Here is a 26,315-nt window from a genome sequence, read left to right on the forward strand (position 1 = left end):
CCACGCCTGCGCGATATAGATAGCCGTGCGGTCCGTGATAGTCTTGCGTTTGCCGGATTTTAGCGTTATGGTGATAGGGCTGGCGGACGTTTGGGATTCGGTTGTAGTGGTGGTGGTGAGGGCGGTGGTACTACCGTCGCCATCTGCGTCCGCATTAGAGACGTTGATTTTCCGGTTCCGGCCCAGGCCCATCCCATGCAGCACGACGGCCTCATCCCGCGCCAGCTCCAGGTGGGCCTTGACGTCCCTTCGCGACCTTCTTGGGGCTAAACCGCATCTGCAAGATGGCGTCGTCGATGTTCTTCCCCGCGATCTGCCGCGCAACCATCATCAGCTTCTTGACGCTGGTTTTGAAGAAGTGACTCTTGCTGAGCGACTCGCGCTCCGTGCGCGCGATCTCCTCACGCCGTGTCAGGCGGCCCCGTCGCCGGATCGAGCGTATCACCATCTTCCGCTCCCAGCGGGCACGGCGGTTGGGGGAAGGCACGAGGGCACGGAGGAGGTTGTCTTGGTCCCGCTCGTGGAGCGGTACTTTGACTTTGGAATTGGCGGTGGAGGCGGAGTCGGCTTCGCTTGTGGCATCTGTGGTGGCATCTGTGTCTGCGGCTGCGTCCCTGGATGTGAGCCGCTGGGGTTTGCGGCTGTCCGTGCTCGAGTATGGGCTGGGCATTACTCCATCGTCTTCGTCGAAGATGGAACCCGGGGCAAGGGAGCCATGGGATATTTTTGGGGCGGCGGGTTGGGAAACTTTAAGATGTCTGTTTTTTGTTTTGGAGGGCTGGGATGAGGTTGCGGGATCCCGTAGCAAAGGGCTTGAGGCGAATGCTCGTCTACATATATGTGCGGTTGCTGAAAATCGTGGTCTGGCTGCGGAAGGTTGTTAGTCGGGCAATGATACATTATCTGCGCAATTCAAGCAATAGGATGGAAGCTGGAATTGGATCAGTTTCAAGCTCACCTGCACGGGCCAACTGCTGGGGAATAAGGGAAGCACATACAGCAGCCATCTTCGCCAGCTGCAGCTCTCAATAGGCCCGGGTAAAGTTGTGAATGATATTTCTAAGTCTCGCGCCGTTGAAATTCGAGTTGAAGGTTGGGCGTGCACACTAGGCCGGATGCGGACCGGAATGGAGGCGCCGAAACAGCCGGCTAATCCAATCACGTGCTATGTGATCCATGAACCCCTGAAAACATTGAGTTGGGGAAGAACGTATATCAATGAACAAAGAAGTTGGTATTATTATATCATTATATTACGTATATACTCGCCTTGCCTTCCCCATTGCCCTCCCGTGCTTCCTTTCTGTTTGTAATTTATTCATATTTCCACGCTCAGCTCACACGGGCACTCCCTATCTATGAAAACCAAAACTCACAAAGCAATGAACATGGCGCGCAAGGCAAGGCAAGTCAAGCGGAGGGATGGACGAACGAATACACACATGACACAGCTGGCTCATGTAGTAGCTGAAAAAGGAGAAGGAGGAACTTACATACCACGATGAAGCGACAAAATATTATGCAAGCTATACCATCGATGCAGACATGAATCGTAGGGATGAGAGCGAAAAGAAGCGAGATATAGGTAGAGACAAAAGTTGAGGGAACCCCCCATTTTTTTTTTCAATTATTGCGATATGATATGAATTGAAACACATGAGGCAGGCACAAAAAACATGAATGAGCTGAGGATGCAGGGGTGCTATTAAATCCGTGTGAATGGTGTATAAGGAGGATGATATATGATTAGATTAGAGTGAGAGAAAGTTAAGGGGGAAAAGAAAACACCAAATACAAGCTGAGGAAAAGAGAAAGACAAAACAATAAATGGAGACATATCATATACACGTACATGCAATCACGGGGCATATTTGTTTTCGCTTTTAGCGTTTGGTGTTTGGCATTGGGCATTAAAGGCATGGATTGGTTGGGTGAGGCGGTATTGGGGGACGGGGAGGATGGGAGCGAAATGGGGGAGAAATAAATGAGAAACATGAAAGATTAAAATTAAGGAAACAAATCGGAGAAGAAACGGGGACCCTGGGTCAGGCTGGGAGGGGGGAAGGGGGAGAAAAAATTTTGTAATCTGCTTTTCCTTCGCCAAATTTTTGCTCTTTTCTCCTTTCGACACCCATTTTTGTTTCAATGGGCACTGCTACCCGCTGTCGTTATTGTTGTGGTTCCCGTCCATCTTGCCCTTGCGCCTGCCCTCCATCCTGTCCCTGGCTCCGCGACTTGGACGACTCCAACATGGCCCGGAAATCATCATTGTTTTTCTTCGCCGGCGCAATTACTGCTGTCAATGGCGATGCTTGTGCGGGCGCATGCTGTTGGCCTGAACCAACACCAGCAGCAGCAGAAGCACCACCCCTCTTCACACCCAACCCACCTCTCCGACCCGACCGCACTCCACCTCCAGGCTGCGCAGGTCGTCGAATAGGAGCAGCAGACTGCTTCATCACAACCATCTTGCTCTTCCCCGCTGCCCCAGGAGCAGAAACAGAAAGAGCGTCACTTTCCATTTCCTTTTCCTTCATCCTCTTCTCCTGCTCCCGCTCCTTGCCCACAAGAATCCTGTCGACCCTCCTCTCCGCCGGCATCTTCAACATCTCTCCCACGCTCCCTACGCGTATACGTCGACCGGGCGCGATTTCATACCCGTCCAAGCCTAGTGATGCGCGACCTGCGTCGTTAACGTCAAGAAACTCCACAATAGCACCTTGGTGGTCTGGGCGGAGGATTAGTTTCACAAGCGCGCCGTACGGGGAGACGATGGCGCTGATGCGCGTGTCATTGACAGTATCTGGGATATTCATCAGGGCGAGGGTGCGGAGGTGTTTGTCGCTGGGATTACTGTCAGTTTGATCGGATGCATGCGGTGCTGAGGAGGAAGGCGATGCGCCGTTGGGTTCCATGGAAGGAGACTTGGAGCGGCCCCCGGCGCCGACGCGGGATATTATTGTAGCTGCTTGGCGTTTAGCGACAGTAGGGGTGGAAATGTGGACATGCAGTGGGCGGGAGCGGAACAGTTGCTCATTCATAGCGAGGGAGGCTTCAGCGGATTCCTAGCAAAGATATCAAAATCAGCCGAATATGACTTTACATGATTTTCAATAAGGGGGTTGGATGGAGAAGTATATAAATACCTTCGTCTGAAAAACAACAAACCCAAAACCCTTACTCGCCCCATTAGCCTTCCTCGGAATCCGCGCCGCTTCAACCTGTCCATATGCCGCGAATAATTCCACCAAGTCATCCTCCGTCGCCTTCCAGTCCAGATTCGAAACGTGGATTTCGCGACCCTCTTCCGTCGGCCCCGTCCTCTCCTGCCGCTTCGTAGGGTCCGATATCTTGACGACGAGAGGAAGTTTCATGGAGTCCGCTGAGCCTGCTAAATCCCCAACGACTTCTTGTTGGGTTCCGTTTAATTCTGTCGCTGCATGAGCAGCAATGGCCGTTTGGAATTGGACGTAGCAAAAGCGTCTGTGCGTGTTGTATTTAAGGGATGGGAATCGGATATCGACGACTTCGCCGTACTAAAAATAAACAAGGAATTGTGCGAAGTTAGTTTTCCTATGAAACTAACGCTGGGGGGTAGTAAAACAACAAATCAAAGCTAAGGCCTAGCTAGGTAAAGATGAATCGTTTACCGGACTGAAAAGATCGCGAACATACGCTTCATCAGCTGTAGGCGCGAAATTGGTGACGAACAGCGTGGTATTTGTTCCGACATGGACGGAGATCGTTTGGTCTTCGAATGTCCGTTGATCTCGCGTCTGAGCGGCCAGCGCATCCTCTCGTGTGTCAAACTCGACAATCGCCCTAGGTTGATTGCCGTTTCGCGAAAGTAGTTTCAAAGAATTTATTTTTCCGCACTAGTTTAGACGCTTAGTTAGATGTTATTTTTCTTGCCTTGTCCAAGAGGCAATATTATCGTAGAAAGGGAATTCGCAAACTTACATCTCTAAAGAACTGCCTGACTCTGGTCTCTGTAACTCCCGACGGTAAATTCTCCACAATGACAGTGGCATTCTCCCGATCCCTTTTGGGAGGAGTGCCGTCATCATCCGCTTTAGCCTTTTTGCTCGCTGACCCATTCACATCCACTTCCTCGACTATGCGCTTCCGTTTGCTTCCCTGTGGTGTCGTCTCATTCTCGACTTCGAGTCCGGTCCCCATCGCTGACATTGCCGGCACATCAGCTGAAAGACCAGTGCTTGTTGTTGCTGCTGCTGCTGCGGATTGATGAGCCGCAGCCTGCAGCGCTTCCTCCTCTCGCCTTTTCGTCAATGCTTTCATTGCCTTCCTAAACCCAACAACAGCTATCTGGAGCTCGTCTGCATCCTCGTAATGCTCGCAGTGATCAATGTACGTCGACATGATCTTTTCAGGCCAGTCCAGATCCGTTCGTTGGAGAGCTTGTTTCAGCACTGCTGTAGCGAGGCTGGGATTCGGTGTTCTCCGCGATGCGCTGGCGCTATCGTCCGACTGCGTGAATTTGCTCCAGCAGAGAAGTTCCCATGTGTAGTACATCATCCAGAACTCGTAGCTGTGCCCGTGCCTTGCAACTAACCCCTTGAAGGTTTCACGGGCGCTGTCCCAGCTTCCGCTTTCGCTTAGGTACCGGATGTAAATTCGCTCGAGACGGAAGAGTGGGTCGTTGGGGACCGCTTTGTTGTCCTTCTCGCCTAGTTCCTGGATGCTTTCTATCGCAGAGCGGATTCCTACTTCGGCAACATCTAGATCTTCGTCTGTCGAGTCGGGTTGGAAGGCTCGTCGACGCAAGTAGCTGCACCATGTGGTGTGGACCTTGATCACCTCGTTAATACCTCCAGTGTCCAACAGGCCAGTCCGCGTCGCTTTGTGCTTGATGTCAGCGATCTGAGTAAACGAGCGCCCGGCGCGTTCGGCGCTGAGGATACGTTGTGACCAGAGAGTTCCGGACCATGGACAATGTCGAGTGGCGCGCTCCAGGGAAGGAAGGGCAGGAATGTAGTGGCTATGTGGACCTCCATTCATGGACGCCTCTACAATGAACATGATATAATCTTCCCAAAACCCAACGTCTGTGGGGAAGCGCAGGACGACACGCTGATAGAGCGCGCATATTAGGTCAAAGCTATATTGGTTCTTTCGCCGGTTCTGGTTCAGTTCCCACTCGATATATGCAACGAACAAGCTCCACTCCGTACCGCTGTCTCCAGCCTCAGCAGCTCGCCGAAGCTCCACCTCTCGTACCTCCCGAGCATTCCACAAGGCTTTGGCGTGCGCTGCCCTATTCGTCATGTCGACCATAGTCTCTTCGTAATGGTTGTTATAATAAGTAGAGATAAAGTTAGAGAATAATTGGAAGGTCTGGTCCCAGGTCATATGGGGTACCTGAAGTCTGTTGACAAACAAGTCCCTTGCATGGGCAAGTTTGTCGGGGGACGGTTGCTTGCCCACATCCCGTACCACAAGTTCCAAATAGCGATCCCAGACCAGATGGCTATCATTTATTCTCCAGTTTGTAGCTTCCGCCGCATTCATCCAAACATCTACGACTGACTGCCACGTAAAGGTCTTCTGGGCCACGATTCTATCCTCTTCAGACCACTGGCGAGATACCGGGGCGTCCCCAGGTTGAGAAGCGGAGTTGTAGAGATATAGCATCCACTCGCCGTATATGATCCATAGCTTCGTGCTGCCATACTCCTCATCAACTGATCGGCGACACAGTTCCATCACACCTACTTGTTCATCAACCGAACGCGCCAGCACACTTTCGTCCTGTATCCACTCAGCCCACAGATCTTCACCGATAGCGAAGAGATGGTCGAGTTCCTCTCGCGCAGCACGCAGGTCTGGTAAAACATCGTACGTGTGAGGGTCCCCACGGGAATCTGGTGACGAAGGCGGATAGACATGTTCGACAAACCCTTGGTGGAGCAGACGAATGAATTTAACGCGCGACTCGTAGGCATGGCGGTTCTGCTGGATATGGGCATATAGCTCTGAGGCCATCTGTTGCATGTTCGGGGCCAACGAGGAGTTTGAAAAGTCCCGTCTGTTGGCCTCCTTCAGACCCTCAGATACATCGAAATGGGGTCGAGGGGTGGAGTGGTTTCGCGGAATGGGGTTGACGGTAGGGTTGAGGGTGGACGGGGACATCTGACTCTCGTGTATTTCAGTGCTGGCATTCCTCCTGATCGGAGGATTTGCGCGGTGAGGCTGGGGCCGTTGCATGGAGGCGAGATCTGCCAAGGCGTCTATTCCCGGAGTAGAGGATTTTCTGGCGGGCTGCAGCTCGCTGGATGGAGGGGTGCGTGTACCGTTGCCTTGGGTGAGATCCTGGGGAGACGGATCGCGAAGTTGTGTGTGGTTGAGGATTTGATGAACAAGCGGCGACGAGGTCATGCCAGCCCTGCTAGAATTCTGGCGTGATTTGTGGTAATTGTGGTGAGGGGAAGCGGAGGCGGAAGCGGCGGAGACAGGGGAAGGCGTCGGGGCGAATGTGGGGGCTGAGCCAGAGGAAGCGGTGGCAGCGGCACGAGTAGAAGCAGCAGCGGGAGTCGACTTGCCCGAGGGGGAGTCCTGCGGCGATAAGAGTGAAATAATATCCATCCTCCTATCCATCGACAAGGGGTAGTAGTATTATTATAGTGAGAAATGGTGGAAAGAAACAGCCCCAAGGTGGGAAAGAAAAAAAAAAAAAAAAAAAAAAAAAGAGAGCAAAATGGAAAAGGAAAAAGAATAAAATCAACGGGGCTAAATCGGGAAGAAGGGTAAACTGAGAGGTAATTGAGTCGTCGCAGGAGTACCAGCTAGTTTGAATAGCTTCGATATCACCACCATCAGAACCATCAGACCTCGAACTGAAGAAATGGCGAGAAGTCCGGCGTCAACACTAGTAGCTATAAGGAAAACACAAGCTACCAGAGCGAAAACCCGAATCTCGATGCCGAGGGAGAATGGGCGTAAAAGGTAGAGGAAGAAGAGGGGCTAAGGTTGATTGTTTGTCGGGAGATCTGAGTTGGGTTCGATGGAATGATGATGATGGGGCGGCGGCGGCGGCGGCGGCAGCGGAGGGGAGGTGGTTGGATGGGATCGAATCGAGTCAAGCACAGCAACGAGAGAGATCGGGGCTGCTGTATAATTCCATTCCTTCGGCGTCCTCTGAATTCTTCTCTTCCTTCAAACACAGCACAGCACAGCACACCTTTGTCCAAGTCGGCCTTCTGCGACCTAGTTCAAGAGAAGAAAAACGAATAAGGGAGCAGAGAACGAAAAAAATCACAAAACTGAATAAAAAAGAAGAACTCTGGTTTGCTGTTTCTTGTTCACCCTCTCCGCACGCACGCGTTGAAAAAAGAAAGAAGAAAAAAAGGCTAAGTAACCTCAGAAAGCAACCTAGGAGCAAGAATGCAAGTAAGCAAGCAAGCCGCTTCCAGAGAGAAACTGAAGCAACGAGGCAAGGGGCAGGACGATGAAAGGGATCGGGGCTGTAATACGGGAGCCGGTTTGGTGGTCAGTTCACCGGGAGGGATACATAACTCTATACTACTCACCACACTAGCCTGGTTAGCCTGGGTAGCCTGGGTCACCCTGAGGAGCGGGCGGGCAGGCCAGGGACGGCGGCAGCGGCGATGTATGATCTGACCGGCCACAGCGGGACACACTCGAGGAGACGCGGAGCGGAGGGGGATTCGAGGCGGGCGAAGTTGGAGAGGCTGCAGACTGGTGCTGGTTGGTGCAGGTTGGTGCAGCTGAGGTTGTGTTGATGTTTGATGCAGGCGATGTCGTCGTCGAGACGGGAATGATCGATGTCGCGAGGCTCCAGAAGTCTTACTTAACCAGGGCCGCTTTGGGGGGGGGATCATGCAACTAACTGTGTCGTGTACATACATGTACCTCTGCTGCGGAAAATATATGCACAGGAACCTCTGATGGCTCGGTGGGCCCCGACTGGCCAGGCCCGGGGAATGTTCTGCTATGGAGTCTGCGGACGCTTCTACGCGGTATCTATCTGTTTTCTTCGGCCCATTACAGAGGAATCTTATATCCACAGTGGAATGCAGGGGGGATTCTAGAAAGAAAGCGGAATTCATCGGTCTGATCTACGCAGTAGGGATGTTCCCCCACGCAAAGTTGGGTGGTGGAGGAGTATGTACTGTACAGTACATACAAGGTGACTAGCAGTTACAACCGACTGATGAAGAATTAATTATTATTCTTAATTCCGTCGCAATGGACACGGGGCATCTATCAAGGGCTAGAGCCTGTCCTCTCAAACCATCAAGGACGTTGAAACAAAGAGAAACGTGGTTGCGGTGGGGACTTGGGTTTGTTTATATCCCACAACCGTGGAAAGTTGTGGGTATTCATTTATTTTACTTCAAGGGGAAAAAGAAGATAAAGAAAAAGAAAACAAAACCAAAAACAAAAAAGGGAAATGAATGCCCATTTTCTTCTCCTGTCTGTCTTCTCTAGTATTCCTCATTCTTCCCACCGGCCACAGGATAATCGCATCCAGATGTTTGCGAACCGGCTGCATGCAGCAGAACAGACACAGGTTCCAGCCAGGCCCATATATGGTTATGGTCATTTATCATTTATTTGCTTCTCACGCTCCCTCCCTCGCCTTCTCCTCGGCTATTCTTTATCTAAAACGTGATGGAGGAAAAAGGAAGCAGAAGCCACCGCCTTATATTTAGCTCAAAACCCTTTTTGGACCCTCGTCAGCACAAGAACCTCGTCAACCTGCATGTGCTAGGTCGAAAATGAAAGAAACAAGAATTCTATGGATTCGATTTCGATTCCGACTTCTACATGTTCCCGGTCCTCCTCGTGGTATGTATGATATAGGTTGCTGTCAATGATAGTATCGATACGTATATGGCTTGGCCCCTCTCGACTTCCAGAACATCCAACACCCAGTATATAATTACGATCATCCAGCATCCAGCATCTGGACAATAGCCCGCCGCTCCAGATTCCCGCTTCCAAGTTCCAGCTGTTCAGCCGGGGGCTCGTTACGTACTCGTCCTGCGCCGACGATGCAGGTAGCCGTTCCACGCACATGATAAAAATAACCAGAGCAGTGATAAACCAATGGCTACGTGCCCATCGTGCCCATCCCCATGCACCTGGATATTGGACATGTACCTGTACAGTAACAGTCATACCCGGAGTCGACTGGTTGATTTCCCATCAATAATCGGTTATTAACCTTAAACGTACCCACGGGATTCCGTCTGACTCGGGGTAGCCTTTAGTTAGTTAAACCAACTAACTAATCATAGCCAATAGAGGAAGAGAAGAGAGCGGGTGAAATGGTCCTTTATTGGCGAGTGTTTTCCCCTCTTAACTTTGTATACTTTATATATATGTACAGATTAAGTTACTTCTTGATCGGGCAGCCTGCCATGGATGCGGTGGCTCGGCTAGCAGAGCGCAAAATGAATGGACTGGTTCTAAATTTTTGTTTTCTTTTTCTCTCGAAGAGAAGAACCTTTTCTTCAGCGTGGTTCCCAACAATGCAGGGCCCATGATCTAAGGCCCTCAAGCATATGTGCACGGATGAGTTGACTAACTGAGGTTCCAAAGAGGCGGGCCCAACGATGTAACTACTAACCACTGCGTAGCTGGCGGCGTTGCTCGGGATTGAAGCCTTTGCATAAATGAAAGTTACACCCTGCATATTGCCTCTATCAACACGCATAAACTAGTCCTCTTCTCCGTGTACAAAGGACTCAAACCACTGCTCTTATCGTGGGGGGACCACCTGATTTCCATCCCTTTCGCGTCCTATCCTCTGTAGCCCAGCGTGTTAGTGTGTGGACGATCGGCGAAAATGTCAGCGAAGATGTCTCAGAAAGAAGAGAAAAACTTGCTTCGTTTCCCCTCCAAGCTTCATACCTATCGTTGGATATTGTCAGCTGCCAGCCAGCATCCAAGCTAGCAGGCTAGATTCCATATACAGATCTGTACATGTACAGATGTCCAGTACACTCCACTCTATCCTGTACATTGTCCATTGTACTCCGTACTGTACATGGCTTCGAAAGCCACTTTGGGCGGGGAAATTGTTCTTGATGGGAAAACCACTGCACCTTCGCGCTTTCTTTTCGGGGTATTCGTGCTGGTGCAGTGCAGTGCAGCGTAGGTTTGCCATCTGGTTTACAGCTTGCATATTCGTCAGAACCTCCAGCTGTTAACAGCATTTCGGATGGAGCGTTTCTTCTGGTCTGGCTTTCCTCGCTGGGAGTTGAAAAAGCCATGCTAAGGATGTTAAAAAGCATGTTTGGACCGCGTCATCGCCAGACACACGAGCACGCCCGCGCGCACTTTGAAGGGAAGATTGGTCTCCTTCCAACGTGTGAGGTTGGTGTGAAGGTTATGCTTCATGTGTTTGTTGGTGGCGGCGAATGGGCTCCATTCGAGTCATCTCTGCGCTCTGCGGCGTAGTACTGCCAAATGATGATGAATTGTGGCTATGCCTATGCCGTCCTAGTTATTGGCTAGTTGGGTGTAGGTTGTAGGTAAATGCACATGTGCTTCGTGCTGGATATCGGCCCCGTTGCGGGAAACAAGGCTGACGACGGGCTAGTAGAAAGACATTAATGACATACCACAGCCCTCGGATCGGTTCAGGGAACCATTGAATGTCTTCACCGGTATCGTATGGCTTGATGCAAGTGGTGGAGGCTGGCTGGGTCAACTCTGATAATTCGAGGCAGGGCCTATCAAAACACCATCCTAACGAATGGCAGACGAAATTTTGGGCAAATTGTGTCTTGGTGCTGAGATGTGAATGGCAATGGAGAGTGGTATGGTAGGCATGGATGAATGGAAGAGAGCGAATGAAGAGACCTTTACGTTGAGACCAGTCAGTTACATACTCTTTTCTTCCCCTTTTCCGGAGTGATTTATTTTTCATATCCATTAGCTTGTGCTGTACATACATAGAGATCGACCTTCGATCTCTTCTCAGAAGCGATCTTATCTCATTCACCCAATTGGCAAATGCAGCGCAGCGCACTGGGTTATTGATGGATAATATCCCAAAGTCCAAAACTTCAGTCAAGACCCAAACTATGTCCGCTTTCAGCCCAGGTTTGGATAGGTCACACTCACACCCTCCCCATGGCAACAGCAAAATACATTCCAGAACTGCAAAAGAGGTCTCATAGACTTGTCTATGAATATAGAGAATGTCTCATGTTCAACCCACATCTTTCGGCCCCCTCGCACCCATAGACGTCACCCCGGCATCTCGCATCCAACCGGAAGATGGCCCCTCAGAATAAATGAACATAAACCCACGAAGCAACAGCCTTCTGTGGTCTGAGATATTTCAACCCTGACCAAATAATCTCCAGAATCGATCTCAAAATCCTGTCAGTACACAATCCCCACTCCATTCTTACCCTCCAACTCTACCTCTAGCACAACAGCATTGCACCTCGAGGCCTGCCGTAGTATAGTATGGGGGTGAGGGCGTGTAGCAAAAAGGAACCCCTGTAGTTTGTCATGGATGCAGGCTTGAATCAGTCCAAAATTAATGGCCAGCAGGAGCTCGCTCGGTGCTAGCTGGGGTCTTCGACGCAATTCATCCCCAGCGCCCGCCAACCAACACCAGGACAAAAAATGCTTCAGACACACCCCTAGAGGAGAACATATTTTGTATGTCTATCTCCTAGTAGATAGCAGAATGGTTCCACAGAAAACTCAGTCGAATTCTTCAGCCTTATTTTCTCACTTCCATGTATGTATGTATGTATGTACAGTACCATGCTTCCAAACGTGCTTGAAGTCTGCCTAGCTCCATTTTCATCTCGCATCTGGTGGACAGGTGTGGCCTCGACCTGCGACAGATGGAAGCAGAATGGGTCATTCTACAAGCTAGGCAAGATGGAGGCACTATCGGCTCCCTGCATAAATATATGGTCAAGACACATGCAGCGCAGGAGAGTTACGGGACAGAGTGGAATAGACGGCCATGCTTATCTTGCCACGGTCGGTGTCCTGTTGTAGAGAATTTGGTATTCGTAGCTGCAGTGGCGATTGTCGTCAGCATGCAATGTATTATCTGAACATATAGCAGACAGGCATGGAAGATGTACAGTGATTCAAGAAGGATCGCACATTGCACTAGACAGAGAGGAAGGGCAGTCATGAGAACGTTATAACACATCTCCTTGAACAAGAGGCGGATGTTCAATTAGAGGAATATGGCAGGATGACTGTCGAGGCGGTTCCCACAAGACGATAAGGGGATATATGGTTGAAATCGTACCCACTTGTGCGGTGCAGCCTTTCCCCTCGGTGGCTTTCATGCCTTGTGTGAAGAGTTATCTTGTCCACTACGCTATCAGACTATTCCGAATTGCATGTCCCAGATCCATATCAATTGGCATTGAGGTCTGTCAGTCTTGTGTATTTATGACACCAATCTCTGAAAACAAAAGGACTAGATCCAAGGTTCTACCCAGTTGGGACGTGGAATTTACAACCGCAACCGAATGAATAACTAAACCTCCCAGTTAACCAAATAAAATATCCAACTTTTTCCGCTGACTCAAAGGAAGGATCCCCCGCGATATCGATCTCCAGCTGTCTATCTGACACCTGGCCGCCGCTGAGCTGGAATCTTTGGACCATTACTCTCTCCTTACGCCCACTACAACGCCTTACTTATTTAGTTACATTGCTGACCTTCTGGCCAACCCTCTGGTGCTATCTCACTTAGCCCCTCATCAACAAGACCCCTCTTATCCATCTGAATATCAAAGCCCTTGCTCGCCGCTTCGAGTACACGCTCTCCCTACCTAGCTATTGCGGACGGGAGCCTAGCTTGTCGCATCGTATCTCCCTCGTCCCGTTCCTCCTTGCCTATCCTCTCGAATGCGACTCCTGCTACTCCTCCCTTCACCAAGGGTTTGACCAACCAGTTGGCGGGCGGCCATCGATCTAAATAGTTGACTTCTTCAGTTGATACCTGTTGAACTCGGCGGCGATTACGCGGAGAGAGGACACTTTGGTACATCGTTATTTAACTCTCTGCTGTGCTGTCTGCTGTTGCTGTTGTTAGAATGATGGACGTACACCTGGTGCCCGTCGGTGGACGGAGGAACTATACAGGTTTCGTGACGAAGACGATTGTATACGCGGCTACGTTGTTTTTGTTTTTGACATGTATGTCTTGGTTTTCTGCACTTGCTCTCCTGCTTTTTTTTTGATTGACACTCACTGACATGCTGTTGCAGCATTCGCCTTGACGCTGGCGTCAATAATCCTGCCACGATGGATCAGTTCTCTGAAAGGAACGGTACGACTGGCCCCTCCACACCCTCCACAAGAAAAGGATATTTACTTCTGCGCCCCCGTAGTCCGCCGGTGTCTCCTACGGCCTCCACTACCGTTGCTTCTCCAAAACCACACCCATCGCGACGACAACCTGCGTGCGCTTCCCTCAGTTCGACGACTGCACCGGTGACGACCGCCAATTTTGCTCCATGTGGCGCACCATCGGGTTCCTCATGTCGTTCGCCGTCGTGCTCGAGGGCATGACGTTGATGACGTACATTGTCATCCTGACCGGGGGCAAGCAGATGCGCGAGTCTGGATGGCGTGTCCTCTCGCTGTTTCTTGTACTGGTCGCCCTGGTTCAGTGTGCTAGTATGGCGCTGGTGGTGGGTTTATTTCTTATTTTTATGCTGTCTTATTTTCACATCTTCTCCCTTTCCCCCAAGTGACCCTTGTTTTCGTGTATATATATATATATATATATATATATTTCACTGCATGCCATATCTAATTCACACGTACACGTGTCCACAGTCGTACCTCAACGACAACGACGACCACTTCTATCTCAGCTTCCGCCTCGATGACTCCTTCATCATGTGCACCGTCAGCTGGTGTCTGGCACTCTTCACGGCCGCGACGGTCGTTTTCGCCGCCCGCGTCTTACCCTCAGAAGGCGGTTATGAGCTGATAGCTGACCCTAACGACTGAGCTGGCTTTCTCGGATTCTTCTCCTTTTTCTCCGTGGGTGTCTACATTGGCTATTGTATATCGGGGTATGTTTTGTGTTTTTGTTAACGAGTTGTATGACTTTTGATCTATCTATCCCCTTATCGCCGGGGAGGGGAAAAAAAAAATAAACAAAAAAAACACGCCATTTCTTCTCTGATTTGAGAGAGGTACAGCGCAAATATATATGTCAACAGAAGCAGCAGTAGTAGTGGTAGGGAGAGATGATTGTTTCTGATCCCGCCCTTACATACGCTACGTCATTCCGCTCTATCCGCACTTTTTTTTTCAGTTTAATTCCTCAATCATTGAAAATCAAGAACCCGCGCTGTTACTTGCTCGCTCCCCTTGAACTTGCATTACTCATTTATTGGCTATAAATTCTTGCTTAAATATTCCTCTCACCCCCAGGCGCTTTTCATGGTTATAGGATTTTGATGATTTTAATGAGCCGGACCCCTTCCCCCCCCGGCGGCCCTTTTTTTTATTTTTTTATTTTTATTTGCGCTTCTTTCTGTCTGGGGAGAGATCGAATAGGGCCTGGGACACCGGATATTCTGTAATTTTACGTTCGTATCCTCTCCGTCATTTCATGGTTATTTCTATAAGGAAAATAAATACCCTGTGTTTCTTGAAGCAAACCCCCAATGAAAGGTGCATAATATATTCCTGCTGTGCCGCAAATGTATAATCTCTGTCAATTTATCTTCGCTTCCGTCTACACTCTACACGTAACAAACAAACGCACTTCGCTTTTCTTTCAGGTGACTGGGAAACGATAACAAACGATGCGTCAGGGGTATCTAACGTAAAAAACTCCACACCAAGTTATCCCATCCCATCCCATACCGTGTCATATACACCCAAGCAAGCAAGCAATCACTGTCGCGCCCAAGAAAAGAAGTAAAACTAAAACTTAAAAAATACAATAAAATAAAATAATAAATACAGTGAACATAAAAATAAAGGTTCCGAAAAGCCTCAATTCCTCAAATCCGCTCTTCTACCATCCTGCCCCTCGACCAAACCCTCTCCACACTCCAGCACTTTCTGCGGTGGCTCAACCACCCCACGACCACCTTCCGCTGGCTCCTTCCTCCTCACAATCCGCACAAGCACCGGAATCACACCCCCCGTCTCCAACCTAAACTTTCGATGGCCCATAACCTCCAGTAACGATGTGATCGCCCCAGAATGCGCCGTCAGTGATATATACATGCTCGCGCCGCTATCACGCTCGACTATATCGTCGACAAGCTGTCGCAGGCGGGTCGTGCGTGCGGAGTCAGATTCGCGCAGGTCTGGATCCCAGAGGGGGTCAGTGGGTGCGAATCCGGCCTCGAGGGCGTAGTTAGGGTAGGTCTTTGCTATGTACGCTGCTGGAGAGCGGCGGTCGCACGTGTGGACCCCTAGGGTTTCGCGGAGGAGCTGTGCGAGGGGCGGGGCGCGTGTAGTTAGCCTTTGTGCTCTCCCCTCTTTCTTATCTATCCTGGTCATATCCTCTAGGCAGTGGTGAGAGACACTGTGCATACCTCTTTCACGACCGGCTTGTATGGTCGATCTGACGGAAGGTCTAGGTCGCCAAATGTTAATTTTGACGTTTGTAGGCATCGATCGAGGGGACTACTGTAGTATGATTGTGGAAGGGGTATGTGGTATTTCATCTGCGTGGCCCATGTGGAGCGCGCGCGTAGGGCCTGGGAGATGCCTGTTTCCGTCAGATGTGCGTCGGCCCATGTGATGTTCCCATTGCCGTCAAGTTTGGACCAGTAACACTACGAGGGTGATTAGTTGAAGTGCGGGACGAAGAATGAGTTTATTAATAGCGAATGCAATGTACATACATCCCATGCCTCAGTTCCGTAAAGTGCTTCTGCAACGTTATGAAACCCCTCGCCATGCCGACCCATGTAGAACAACTTGAATTCCGTATGCTTGTCTGCGTAGGTATTTAGAGATCGCAGTTTGTAGGCGAAACGCTCCCACTGGGTCCTCTCTCGGTTCGGGTCGAAGTCGTCATCTGTATCGTACTTTTGGTTTATGAGGCCGAATGCGCTTGATGACTACGTTTTGATTAGTAGATGGCCCTCTTCTTTCTGCATTTTGTTCTAGAGTAGATAGGGAACACACATAGTCGAAATCTTCGGGGTCCGTTGCGGGATCATCTTGGAGGAAGTATCCGGTTACAGTGAAATATTCGAAATGTGAGAGGGAAAGGGATTCAGCCATGCTGGCGATAAGGGCGACGACAACAGTCACGGCGAGAAGAACGGGGCTAGGTATGACTAAATAGTCAGTTTGTGCCAGGTATGCATGCTTGAGAAGCAATTGCGATAGAGTCTGGCATATCCAGAGACGATTTTTCTGACTGTTTTGGAACGCAGAGACACCCTCAAACCATAATGTAATCTGTAGTGTCATAACTCACATTACAATTTCAATGTGACAGCAACTCTCCAACGTCCTCTTGAGCCTTTCTCCGCGTCGTTCTCTGCCGGATTGCTGCCAGAAAGCCTCCAGAAAACGTATCATAAGTGGTGGTAAAGGCTATCAGCTTAGCCACAACCACAATCAGAGCAATGGCTCTCTTCGCCTGAGCTTGCGGGCCCGTGTTTGTTGAGATGGAGTCGAGGAACTCGAGGTTGCCAGAGCCGTGGATTGCTCTCGTAGGTTATTGAGGGAAGCTTCTACGCTGCGTATATGGATATGCTCTCCATCTGGGGAGCCGGCACCACGCCAAATGTTGGCATTTAACAGCGCTATGTTTCGTTCAAGAGCAATAAGAAGACATGCGGACACGGAGTGGATTCACAGTTGACATGTATCTGTCCACACCTGGCAGGTACCTAGGTATGAAATTGCCCAATCGGGACAATTTGAGGCTTGAGCAACGCCAGTATATGATTGGCTGTAATAATTACCGGCCGCTGCTTCAGGCCTAGCGTTGTCCACTGCGGTTTGGTGGCGGCGCATACTAGCTTATTCAGGCATAGTGTTGAGCATTCCCTGTCGACTTCCCTATCAATGTTCATCGGTTGACCAGAACAAACCAACACAACAACAACTACTATAACCAAGGCGTCTGTTCTGATATCAACCACCTATTCAGCACCATGGCGTCTACCAAGGAGTCTGCAGAGGATGTCGTGGACTCTTTTTTCAACGCCGCTAGTCGATCTGCATCGCCTCCACCCCCAGTTTCACAACTCGAGGAAGATACAGCTAGAATGAAGATATCAGCGTATAAACCACAGTCCCTAAATGATAATACCATCAGTATCCTCACTGCTTTTCTTGATGATCTACCTCAAGAAGGCAAGCAAAACTTGATATCATTTATCTTAACTTGCGAAAACGATAATGTCCTTTTTATTCTCTCTCAGCATTTGAAATCGGCAATTCTTCTCTCTTGTAAGATTCTCCGTTAAAGCTGCGAGTCACTTCCATGTCAGTTTTTTCTTATTGACATTTTCTGTTAGTGAGAGCACGAACTACTCCATATGTGACTCCTTCTCCTCTTCCCGGTGCTGAGGATCTTGTAAATGTCGTGTCATCTCAAATGACTCGGTCCAGTGATAGAAATTCTCAGAGCAAGCTTAAGCAGCAGTGCTTGAAGCGGGACGGCTACCGTTGCCTTGTGACTGGAGCGTACGACCACGAGCATGCGGCTGGAAATGTACGGGATGACTTGCTCCAAAACACCGCAGAAACTGAGCTCGCCCACATCATTCCCTTCGCGCTTGGGAAGTTTCGAACCAGTGATGAAGTTGGTGTTGCCTGCTCCTATGCCATATATACATATGTCTAATTTAATCACAGGAAGGTCAAAAAGCGAGAGTTTGGGCGGCGATATATACTTGTTTCCCTGATGTCCGCTTGCATACCAATTGTTCCGTAGAGACAGTCAATGACTTCCAAAACCTCATGACACTGATAAGTCCAATCCATGCAGCATTTGGCAAATTCCAGATCGCTTTTGAACCAGCGGTATGTACCCTACCAGGCTAGCCATGTTTGTTGGACAACCTGACAGTTGGTCGTCTAGGATGAGGAGCACACCTATTACCTTCGGTTTTATCGTTTCCCCTCGCTTACGATGCGTTTGCTTCCCGAGCCGGATGAGAACAACGAGCGTGTTGTAAAATTCACGAAGAATGCCGACTATGAGCTCCCCAGCCGCGTTCTCCTTAGCACTCATGCGGCCGTTGCAAGGATCCTACATGCAACTGGCATGGCAAGAACAATAGATCAAATCCTCCGTGATCGAGAGGAGCTCAGTTGTCTTGCTGAAGATGGAAGCACCGACATAGGACAGATTGCTCTGCTCGCATATTGAGTGAACTATGGGGGATACATAGCAGATCAGACATCTTTCTGCAATTGTTTCAAGGGACTTGTGATAGATCTTGTTTTACACAGGTTATCTGGTAGTTGCTATTGAACTCTAGTTTGGGGAGTTAGGCCTGAGAGTAGTGCCTTCGACAACTGCCAGTTGATCTTTTTACTCCTGTACTCCTGTTGAATGCCTACTGTGGCCCTAGGGAAAGGAAACCCCAAGGAAAGGGGAGAAACAGAATCCTATCCGATCAGGAAATATGATATTTTATTCGTCTTTGCTGTGGACTACCGAGCATGGAGGATGTAGTTGGGTTATTTATGTACATAGAATAGAAAAAAGAAGGCGGTAAATGTCAAAATATCTAATACCAGCAGACCGTGCCCTGTGAGGGTGCCATAGGAGATGGTGGCGAGGAAAGTAAGAAAAGTAAGAGAAGTAAAGAATGAAAATGTTGGGGGTGACGGTTGGTGTCAAACACTTTGCTTACAACCACAACCACGCTATGTGAACGCACGCATAGCATAGCGAATTCGGTTGCATCAGTGTAGGGTAGGGTATCGTGGTCATTTCACTGCGCAATGCGTTCTTGCTATGCGGTGATCAGGAACGGCAGGGGATTTACGACTGATGATTTGCCTGGCATGGGCCAGGTTACTTGACGACGGGGAACATCTGGTGGCACGATATAGGAAGATGGAGGCAACGATTGAGAGGGTTGGTGAGACAAATGAGAATCCCAAGATCATCAGGAGGCATGTTATGGCTGTGCTCGGTTCCCCTGCTTCTGGATGAGACGGCTTTCTGTTGCGAATGGCGTGTTGTATCTCCCATTTTCCAGATGAAGCGGAAGGTTGCCATGAGGCTGATGATCGCGAGAATATAGATGAAGGACATGTAGCAAGTCGCAATATCGTCCCCGACATTAGGCGAACCATGATTTCTAACACTGCTCTAGTCGTGGGCTCCCAGGGTTGATTGTCAATTTGGGCGTGCGGACTTCTAGTGCTCCTCTGTCCATCAGTGGGGATGGTGCCAACATCTATACCCAGCTTGTCGCTGCATCGTACCAAGAGATGCGAGTTCGGCCGACTATCCCTGGTGCTAGCATGGGTAAATGTAATGTTGATATTCGCTGGATGCGGCCAAGTTGGTCTATCTCCCAGATTGTCTCGAGAGGACTGTGGATCTCGAGATGAGTACGCTCGTCCAGGACTTGCGATGGTATGAATATCCAGATCCTGGGCAGCCCTGACGGACCCAGGCACACCGGTTGTCGTCTGCAAACGAGATCGGATCGCGCGTTGAGTCTGAGACGCTGGTTCCAGCGATTCTCGCACAGGAGGCAGAAGAGTATATCTCCGGTGGTCGCCTGATGGTTCTCCCCATGGCTGCCATTCTATCAATTCCAGTGTTCCGCGATTGATATATGGTTTGTGGCGTTGGCAGTCAAGACTGGATTGAACCACAACTTGAAGACGTTGGGTAATTGGTTCCTCATTACCACAACATTCGAGGCATTCGGGATCAGTGCATGACAGGCCTCCGTCGCATCGCCAAGTGGAGTTGGGAATGACACACGCTTGTGGCGTAGGCGAGGATTTCAGCGGCCCAGAACATGGGCGGACATTGGTTCTGCGCCATCGATCGCCGGCCGAAGCCGGTGTGACAGCACTTGAACAATGTTGCTGGGAAGTTTGAATATGCTTCATTAGCTTCTTCCGTTTGGCAGTTGTGAGGGTGGAGTTCGTCTTATCGACACATGTGCACTAAAAATTGGGCGTTAGCCAGGATATTCACTCTGAAGGGGATAATATTGAGTCAAAAAGAACGAAACACACCCTCTTGCGTTGCTTGCGGTGCCATTCGCAGGCGCCCTGTCTGCGCACAGCGATATACCTCTGCCGCTCCTCCTGGGTCTTTGGGCGATGCTTCCTCGGCAGCGATGTGGTCTCGTTCAGGTTCATGTCCAGGACCATTTGAACCCCACCGGATGCAGGCAGCGGTGTAGGTCTAGAGGGGCCAGCGGATGCTGATCCGACTCTTGTGATAGACGCGGGGGAGAGTTCCGGGACATTGCCGGTTGATGAGCCAGGCGATCCGGTAAGGGACAACGAATTGTTGTCGAATGACGAGTCGCTTGTGGTGGTTGAGCTAGGTTGCCAGACCATGCTTTGAGCAGCGGGTGCGCATTCTTCCTGGAATCCAGAGCTAAGATCGTTTTGAAGCTGCAGATACAATTCAATTGACGCATCCATCTGCTTCGTCTTCTGTGATACAGGTCGTGTATCCTTGGCTGCTCTTGCCAAGGCAAGGTCCTTCAGTGTGGATCTAACCCAGTTCAGGCGTTGGACGGAGTCATCCGAATCGGGTGAGGGGGGAGTGCGGTCAATAGAATTGGTATCTGCATCTGCAGAGAAAAAGGTGGGTGAAGCATAGCCCATCTGAGGGGTATCAAAACAGATGGAGGACGGGTCAGGGAGGGAATTAAAGTCGGTGGACCAGATGTCGTTTAATAGCGAAGTGGATGGATGGATGGAAGATTCGGTAGTGGAGCCCAACAAGTCTGGGTTGAAATGGTCCCACAGCACATTATCGAAGGAGATGCTCTCATCCAGTTTGGAGAGGTCTATCGGCCCGCAGTTGGCTGCGGGGTAGGTATTCGATTGGGGCGCGAAGGAGAAGTCATCAGCAACGACATTGGGCAGAGTGAGCTCCAGATATGCAGAGTCCTCCTCGACACAAGTGGATTGGTAATGGAAGGAGGTGGACATGATGCAGAAATAAATGCGGGAAGGGGTTCTTAGAAAGAGGTAAACAAATATACTCTCCTCTAGGAGATACTAGAAACAGGGCTTTTTGAGGTTTTGAAGGGAAGTATATAATGTCTCAGCAATGGATCTATAGATAACCTCTAGTTATCCGCAACGGCCGAGAATATGGGTTTTAGGAAGAAGCTAACTCCTTTTCCAATGAATTGCACGCTCTTTTTCCCTCTGAGAAGAAGCACGGAGGGATGCACAGAGGGGCAGCTTTGGTTGGATGTCAACGGGGGAGTGGCGGGGGGAGCAGAGCCAGCCAGCGCTCTTTGTTTAGCGCACCGATTCTGATGTCTCTACCTCGTTGTTGGAGACGGGAGGGTATTACTGTGTTCTTCCAGGCGAAACAAAAGGAAGAAAAGAGAGAGAAAGAAAGAAGAAGAAAAGGGAGAGAGGGAGATGAGAGGAGAGGAGTTTGAGTTCTTTAGCACCGCTGGGGGGGGCTGAGGGAGTGAAGACATACGCAATACAGACTCCATACATAGACAGAGCATGGAGGATGTATGGGCTCTTGTATGGGCTCGGTATGGACGATGTATGGACAATGTATGGATTATGTATGGGGTCCATGGGCAACGGCTGATCCAAGGCAGATTAGGGCTCGGGAGGCCCGATTCGGAGGTGTCAGCGCCGCCTCCGATTGGCTGTTGCCCGATCAGGCTGCGCTGGCCTAGGGCTGCGCTAAACCTGTTGCGGTGCCCGCTTTTTACATAAGCAGCCAAGTGACGGTGCAGGTCGACTTCCCGGCCAATCAGAGCCCGTCGCATCGGGGATGACTCAGGCCTGACAAGTTAGTTCCCTGCAGACTTTGGGGCTTCCTTCTCAGGAGTTACGCTGGACAGCCGCATGGAGGACATCATCTTCAGTTCTGACGGTGAAGCCAGTTCCATGCACGGGGAGGGGACGGCACATTGGTGGAACCTGTGGCTGGTTTGGATGTGCTGTGCATGAGAGCGCAGGATACAATACAGTTACTAGCACTCATATATTCCAGGGCATAAAGTCCACGAGCCAAAGCCATTCAATGCTTGTTTCTCTACCAGTACTAACCGCCTCTGCTTCTTCAACGACAATGCTCCCCCTTCCTCCACCGCTCACGATCCCTTCTCGAAATCTACGGCGTTGTGAATATGCCGAGACATGGTTTTGCTGCTGGCGTTAGCAGAAACTCCCGAGTCTCTGTAGCGGGTGGTAGCCCCTTTTCCAGGGATGGGCTCGTTTGTGGCTGGTTGAGAGCTGGTGGTGAGATGCAGAGTCTTTTGTTCGTCCGCGTAAAATAGCATAATTGGGGAATGGCGGAAAGGGGAAATGCCAAACGCCCGAGGGATTCAGGGTTACGAATGGACTGAGTGAGTGAAGCATGTGCAGTACATGGACATGGTCTGTACACAAATCTGCTAGGGTTTCGTTTTGCAAGAGACAGCCTCCGCAAGATTGTTCAGTCCAGTTTGGGGGTTGATATTCGGCCGTTGGTGGACTTTGTTATCATCGCTTCGGCACAGACGGACCAGCACCGGACGAGCACTCGATTCATGGCTTTTTAGTATCTATATCGTTTGTTTTTGTTCTTACTTCCTCGCTCTCGAGAGTACCAAATTATCATATTTCCTCCTGGTTTGTTCTCCATCGCTTTGCTTTGGAGACCAATCGCCATGTATTTTTGCCTTGCTTACGGTTTGTGGGACATCCTGTTATCCACCAACCTCGAAAGTTACAACAGATGATGATATTATTGGGTGATACCGAAGAAGGCCTAAGGGCCAGAGCGCAAAAAAGCGCTCCTGTTGCTCAAAGCGTATCCATCAGACCTTTTCCATCCTGGTAATGATGATGGTGATGCCCAGGAGGAAATGCTGAGGGTTACAAGGTAAGTTGCATTTGCGCATGCTATTGCAATTGCCGCCGCTCTCGTTTGTTAAAAGCTACACAGGAAAATATGTTCTTGCAGCCTGTTTGGATGCATTTCTTGTCCTTACGCCTCGGTGCAGATGGATGGATATCCAACAGCCGCCATAACCAAGATGTCCTGCCTACCTCAGTTCACCTAATAGAACGAGGTTTAATAGTGTTTGACAACACTGCTTCTCTCCGTGGCTGAGAGGTATATGGCAAACGATCAAACGATGCAACGATGCATTCAGTGTGCATGCATGTGCATAATAAACAGAATTGAGGCATGGAGGAGAGGGAGCGCTTTCGCATTCCGAGCTAACCTTGCTGACCGTCATTTTCCGCCAGTACACAAAACAGCACCGACAACGAGGAATCGAAATGCTGAACCCAACTGGTGGGCTCGCTTTCTCGCACTGCAGAATGTAGTGGGGTAGTTAACCGGTTATCATGGCTGCGCACCTTGGCCAAGCTGCAGGATGACCGTGGCTGATTATCATGTATATCGCCGGTTCGCAGAAAAACATCTCTTTCAGCTACTGCTACAACTAGATCGAATATATGTGGTTCAGCAGGTGTTCTTTCGACCGGGCCCTTGCCCTTCCGGCGCCGCTCTTGGCTTCCTCAAATATACACAGTACGGATCGTGTCCTGCGCGAGTTCAAGGCAAAGTCTCCACCAAATACGGAGCGGAGACCCCTCAGGACGGTTCTCCTCACTGCTACCCCGTATTCATCCCAGGAGCTTTCTCGTGAACAATAATACACTCTGAACCGCCCAATCCGCCCCCTATCACTCTACGTTTTGCAAAGAACTTGGCATGCAGCAAGAAAATGTATAGCTTTGAATAACATGCAATTGGGATGGATCTATCTGCTCTGTACTCGCCGCGCAAAAACGGCAATACTTCCCAACAAGATCCACGACAAAAAAGGGATTATTGTATGGGAAATGTGGAAATATAATGGAAATGGTAAATAGTACACGGATGATAGGGTATGGTATCTCTATAGAGAAGAATAACAAAAAGGGGGTTGAAATACAAACGAAATACCAAAAAGCAAAGGTAGTGGAATCCCGGCGGCCTTACAAAAAAAAATGCATACAAATATAATTGGAATAATAGCCAGAAACAATATACATGTTATATATAAATATAAAAGAAGAGAAAAGCGAAACTCCGTTTATCTTATCCTAGCTTCAGGAGGCCCCTTTCTCTCCACAAATTGCGAACATATTACGTCTACCTCTTGACACCGCACTTGATCGTCATCGCCGACACGGCCTCTTTGCCTAGAGAAATGTCCATGCAGGAGAAGGGGGTATCTAGTTTCTTCTTGCCCTGGGCATCCTTGAATCGCTGGCCCGTGACGGATGTGACGGGCACGCCTTCTGCCCTGGCGATGACGGCGTCCAGGACTTTAGGACCGAGCTTCACATCTTCTGTTGGGTCGTAGGGATTTGTTAGCCGATTGATCTTTCTTTCTCTTTCTTGTTTTTTTAGATGAGCATGCTGATTATTGGTTTGTTGGCGCAAGTTTCCCCCAGTTGAACTTCTGCTCGTATGTACTGCACAAACTCGTCAATGCCGGTGCGGGACTATACACTTGCCTTCTAGTCTTGCCCGTCCTTCCACGGATCGAAATCGTCGTCCTTCAGATCAATTCTCTCGTTCCCGCCATCGCCATCCTGGAGATCATCGTCATCATCATCATCATCGTCGTCGTCGTCGTCATCATCATCGTAGTCGTCGTCGTCGTCGTCCCCGTCATCGTCTCCATCATCATCCCCATCCCCATCCCCATCCCCGTCACCCTTCCCAGCGTCCCCCTGCAGATGGTCGTCATCTTCGCCCTTCAGATGATCATCCAGGTCACCTCCCTTATTTTTATCACCTCCCTTCTTCTTATCACCTCCCTTATTCTTATCATCGTCATCGTCATCGTCATCGTCGTCATCGTCGCCGTCGTCCCTCAACCCCTCGACGGTGTCCTTGCACAAAAACGAGCCTATGGGCACAGGTTTATCACCCGTTGTGAAAACAGCAGCCTGGCCCCTCCAGAAGGGCTCTCCTAGCTCATCACGGCCTTGGGGGTCCGAGTACGCTTGACAATAGGCACCTGGCTGGTCGACGGAAGCCCCAATTCCGCTAGTTACGGAGCCTGGTTTGTGCATGTTAGATCTGTATCATAATATATATGTAGATGTGCAGGAATAGATGTAGATATGCAGATAGATATGCAAATCTATTCATCAAGTTTGGCCCGGTGCGCAGTTGCAGTCCCCCTGGAATTTTTGACTTACGGTGTGTTCGCTGAAGTTGATCCAGTTGGGCGACGAGACTGGCTTGCTTGTCTGGGGCCGTATTCACTTCGATCTGGAACAATCTTGCCGACGCAACGGCTGCGCACGAGGCGAGCAGAATGCCCGTGGTCTTCATCTTTCACGGAGCTTCCGTATAAATATATAAGTACAGAGGGGATATAAAAATTGATGAAGTCTCAATGAAGGGCTCCTCTTTCTCAGAAGAAAAAGGGAAATGAGAGAAGAATGATTACAGAAACAAAAAAAGAAGAGATCTGTCCACGTATGAAATCAACGTTGTTGAGGGTTAGACTGGGGGGTTCCAAATGCTAAAAAGGAACATCCCAGGACAGGACCAGCACGATGTTGTTTGATTATATACGAGGAGGTGCAAGGAAGAATGCCCGCCGAGGCCGCACCGCCTTCCTTCATCTCCAAGCCGAGGCATCATTGGCTAGCAGACACTGCGGAGCCTTCGCGAAACTTGAGAGTCAAGCAGGACTAGTTGCTGTAGTTGGCTCTTGGCCCGTGGTGCGTCTCAGCTCATACGCTGGCTGCGCTTAGTGTGGCCAGGGGTGGAGTCGTGATGCTTGCAGCCTGTCAGGATGGAAAAGGGATTATTATTAGAACTTGCCGAGCGATGATTATTGATAATCTGACATCTGCCTATATTTAGACAGTCCCTAGTCGACAAGATCCATCTCACTCCATAAAAGATCCAACACGCCGCAGAGGGCCCCCCGGATCGTTTTCTCGGATCCTTTTGGGTCAAGAAACGCTGGGATTCTTCTTTCACTTTTGCAACTGGCACAATTGCAGCTTTTGAAGTGTTTTTCTTCGTATCGCATCCCAGCAGAAACAGCGGGTCTGCTGGCTGTTGGATGCTAACATCACGAAATTCCGAGTGGACCTGTTTCGTCTTCGCTCCGAGGACAAAGCCTCGATATTGT

General features: G+C 49.8%; 9 protein-coding genes across 9 annotated transcripts; 3 read left to right on the plus strand and 6 right to left on the minus strand.

The window, feature by feature from the left end:
• Positions 1 to 211: 211 nt before the first annotated feature.
• Positions 212 to 1,022, minus strand: HCBG_08568 (uncharacterized protein; the record flags this gene model as incomplete). The annotated part of the gene is made up of 2 exons (XM_045435617.1): positions 212 to 867; positions 959 to 1,022. 2 exons carry the CDS (start codon positions 1,005 to 1,007, stop codon positions 212 to 214), a joined length of 705 nt encoding a protein of 234 aa, XP_045283717.1.
• A 1,146-nt stretch (positions 1,023 to 2,168) lies between these two features.
• On the minus strand, positions 2,169 to 6,603 carry HCBG_08569 (RNA-binding protein Prp24; the record flags this gene model as incomplete). The annotated part of the gene is made up of 3 exons (XM_045435618.1): positions 2,169 to 3,065; positions 3,147 to 3,536; positions 3,961 to 6,603. 3 exons carry the CDS (start codon positions 6,601 to 6,603, stop codon positions 2,169 to 2,171), a joined length of 3,930 nt encoding a protein of 1,309 aa, XP_045283718.1.
• Positions 6,604 to 6,950: 347 nt separating this feature from the next.
• Positions 6,951 to 7,867, plus strand: HCBG_08570 (uncharacterized protein; the record flags this gene model as incomplete). Its single annotated transcript, XM_045435619.1, has 3 exons — positions 6,951 to 7,303; positions 7,565 to 7,725; positions 7,773 to 7,867. The coding sequence occupies 3 exons, from the start codon at positions 6,951 to 6,953 to the stop codon at positions 7,865 to 7,867; spliced, it is 609 nt and encodes a 202-aa protein (XP_045283719.1).
• A 4,117-nt stretch (positions 7,868 to 11,984) lies between these two features.
• HCBG_08571 (uncharacterized protein) lies at positions 11,985 to 13,027 on the minus strand (the record flags this gene model as incomplete). Its single annotated transcript, XM_045435620.1, has 4 exons — positions 11,985 to 12,033; positions 12,278 to 12,357; positions 12,547 to 12,661; positions 12,810 to 13,027. 4 exons carry the CDS (start codon positions 13,025 to 13,027, stop codon positions 11,985 to 11,987), a joined length of 462 nt encoding a protein of 153 aa, XP_045283720.1.
• Positions 13,028 to 13,076: 49 nt separating this feature from the next.
• HCBG_08572 (uncharacterized protein) lies at positions 13,077 to 13,998 on the plus strand (the record flags this gene model as incomplete). Its single annotated transcript, XM_045435621.1, has 4 exons — positions 13,077 to 13,176; positions 13,248 to 13,309; positions 13,371 to 13,673; positions 13,822 to 13,998. The coding sequence occupies 4 exons, from the start codon at positions 13,077 to 13,079 to the stop codon at positions 13,996 to 13,998; spliced, it is 642 nt and encodes a 213-aa protein (XP_045283721.1).
• Positions 13,999 to 14,997: 999 nt separating this feature from the next.
• On the minus strand, positions 14,998 to 16,343 carry HCBG_08573 (phosphoglycerate mutase; the record flags this gene model as incomplete). Its single annotated transcript, XM_045435622.1, has 4 exons — positions 14,998 to 15,444; positions 15,549 to 15,791; positions 15,861 to 16,079; positions 16,147 to 16,343. The coding sequence occupies 4 exons, from the start codon at positions 16,243 to 16,245 to the stop codon at positions 14,998 to 15,000; spliced, it is 1,008 nt and encodes a 335-aa protein (XP_045283722.1).
• Positions 16,344 to 17,129: 786 nt separating this feature from the next.
• On the plus strand, positions 17,130 to 18,352 carry HCBG_08574 (uncharacterized protein; the record flags this gene model as incomplete). The annotated part of the gene is made up of 3 exons (XM_045435623.1): positions 17,130 to 17,427; positions 17,496 to 17,782; positions 18,062 to 18,352. 3 exons carry the CDS (start codon positions 17,130 to 17,132, stop codon positions 18,350 to 18,352), a joined length of 876 nt encoding a protein of 291 aa, XP_045283723.1.
• A 245-nt stretch (positions 18,353 to 18,597) lies between these two features.
• Positions 18,598 to 21,126, minus strand: HCBG_08575 (uncharacterized protein; the record flags this gene model as incomplete). The annotated part of the gene is made up of 2 exons (XM_045435624.1): positions 18,598 to 20,121; positions 20,194 to 21,126. The coding sequence occupies 2 exons, from the start codon at positions 21,124 to 21,126 to the stop codon at positions 18,919 to 18,921; spliced, it is 2,136 nt and encodes a 711-aa protein (XP_045283724.1).
• A 3,549-nt stretch (positions 21,127 to 24,675) lies between these two features.
• On the minus strand, positions 24,676 to 25,501 carry HCBG_08576 (uncharacterized protein; the record flags this gene model as incomplete). The annotated part of the gene is made up of 2 exons (XM_045435625.1): positions 24,676 to 25,223; positions 25,366 to 25,501. The coding sequence occupies 2 exons, from the start codon at positions 25,499 to 25,501 to the stop codon at positions 24,676 to 24,678; spliced, it is 684 nt and encodes a 227-aa protein (XP_045283725.1).
• Positions 25,502 to 26,315: the final 814 nt, after the last annotated feature.

This window comes from Histoplasma capsulatum, assembly GCF_000150115.1.
Source record: "Histoplasma capsulatum G186AR genomic scaffold supercont2.16, whole genome shotgun sequence".
NCBI lineage: Eukaryota > Fungi > Ascomycota > Eurotiomycetes > Onygenales > Ajellomycetaceae > Histoplasma > Histoplasma capsulatum.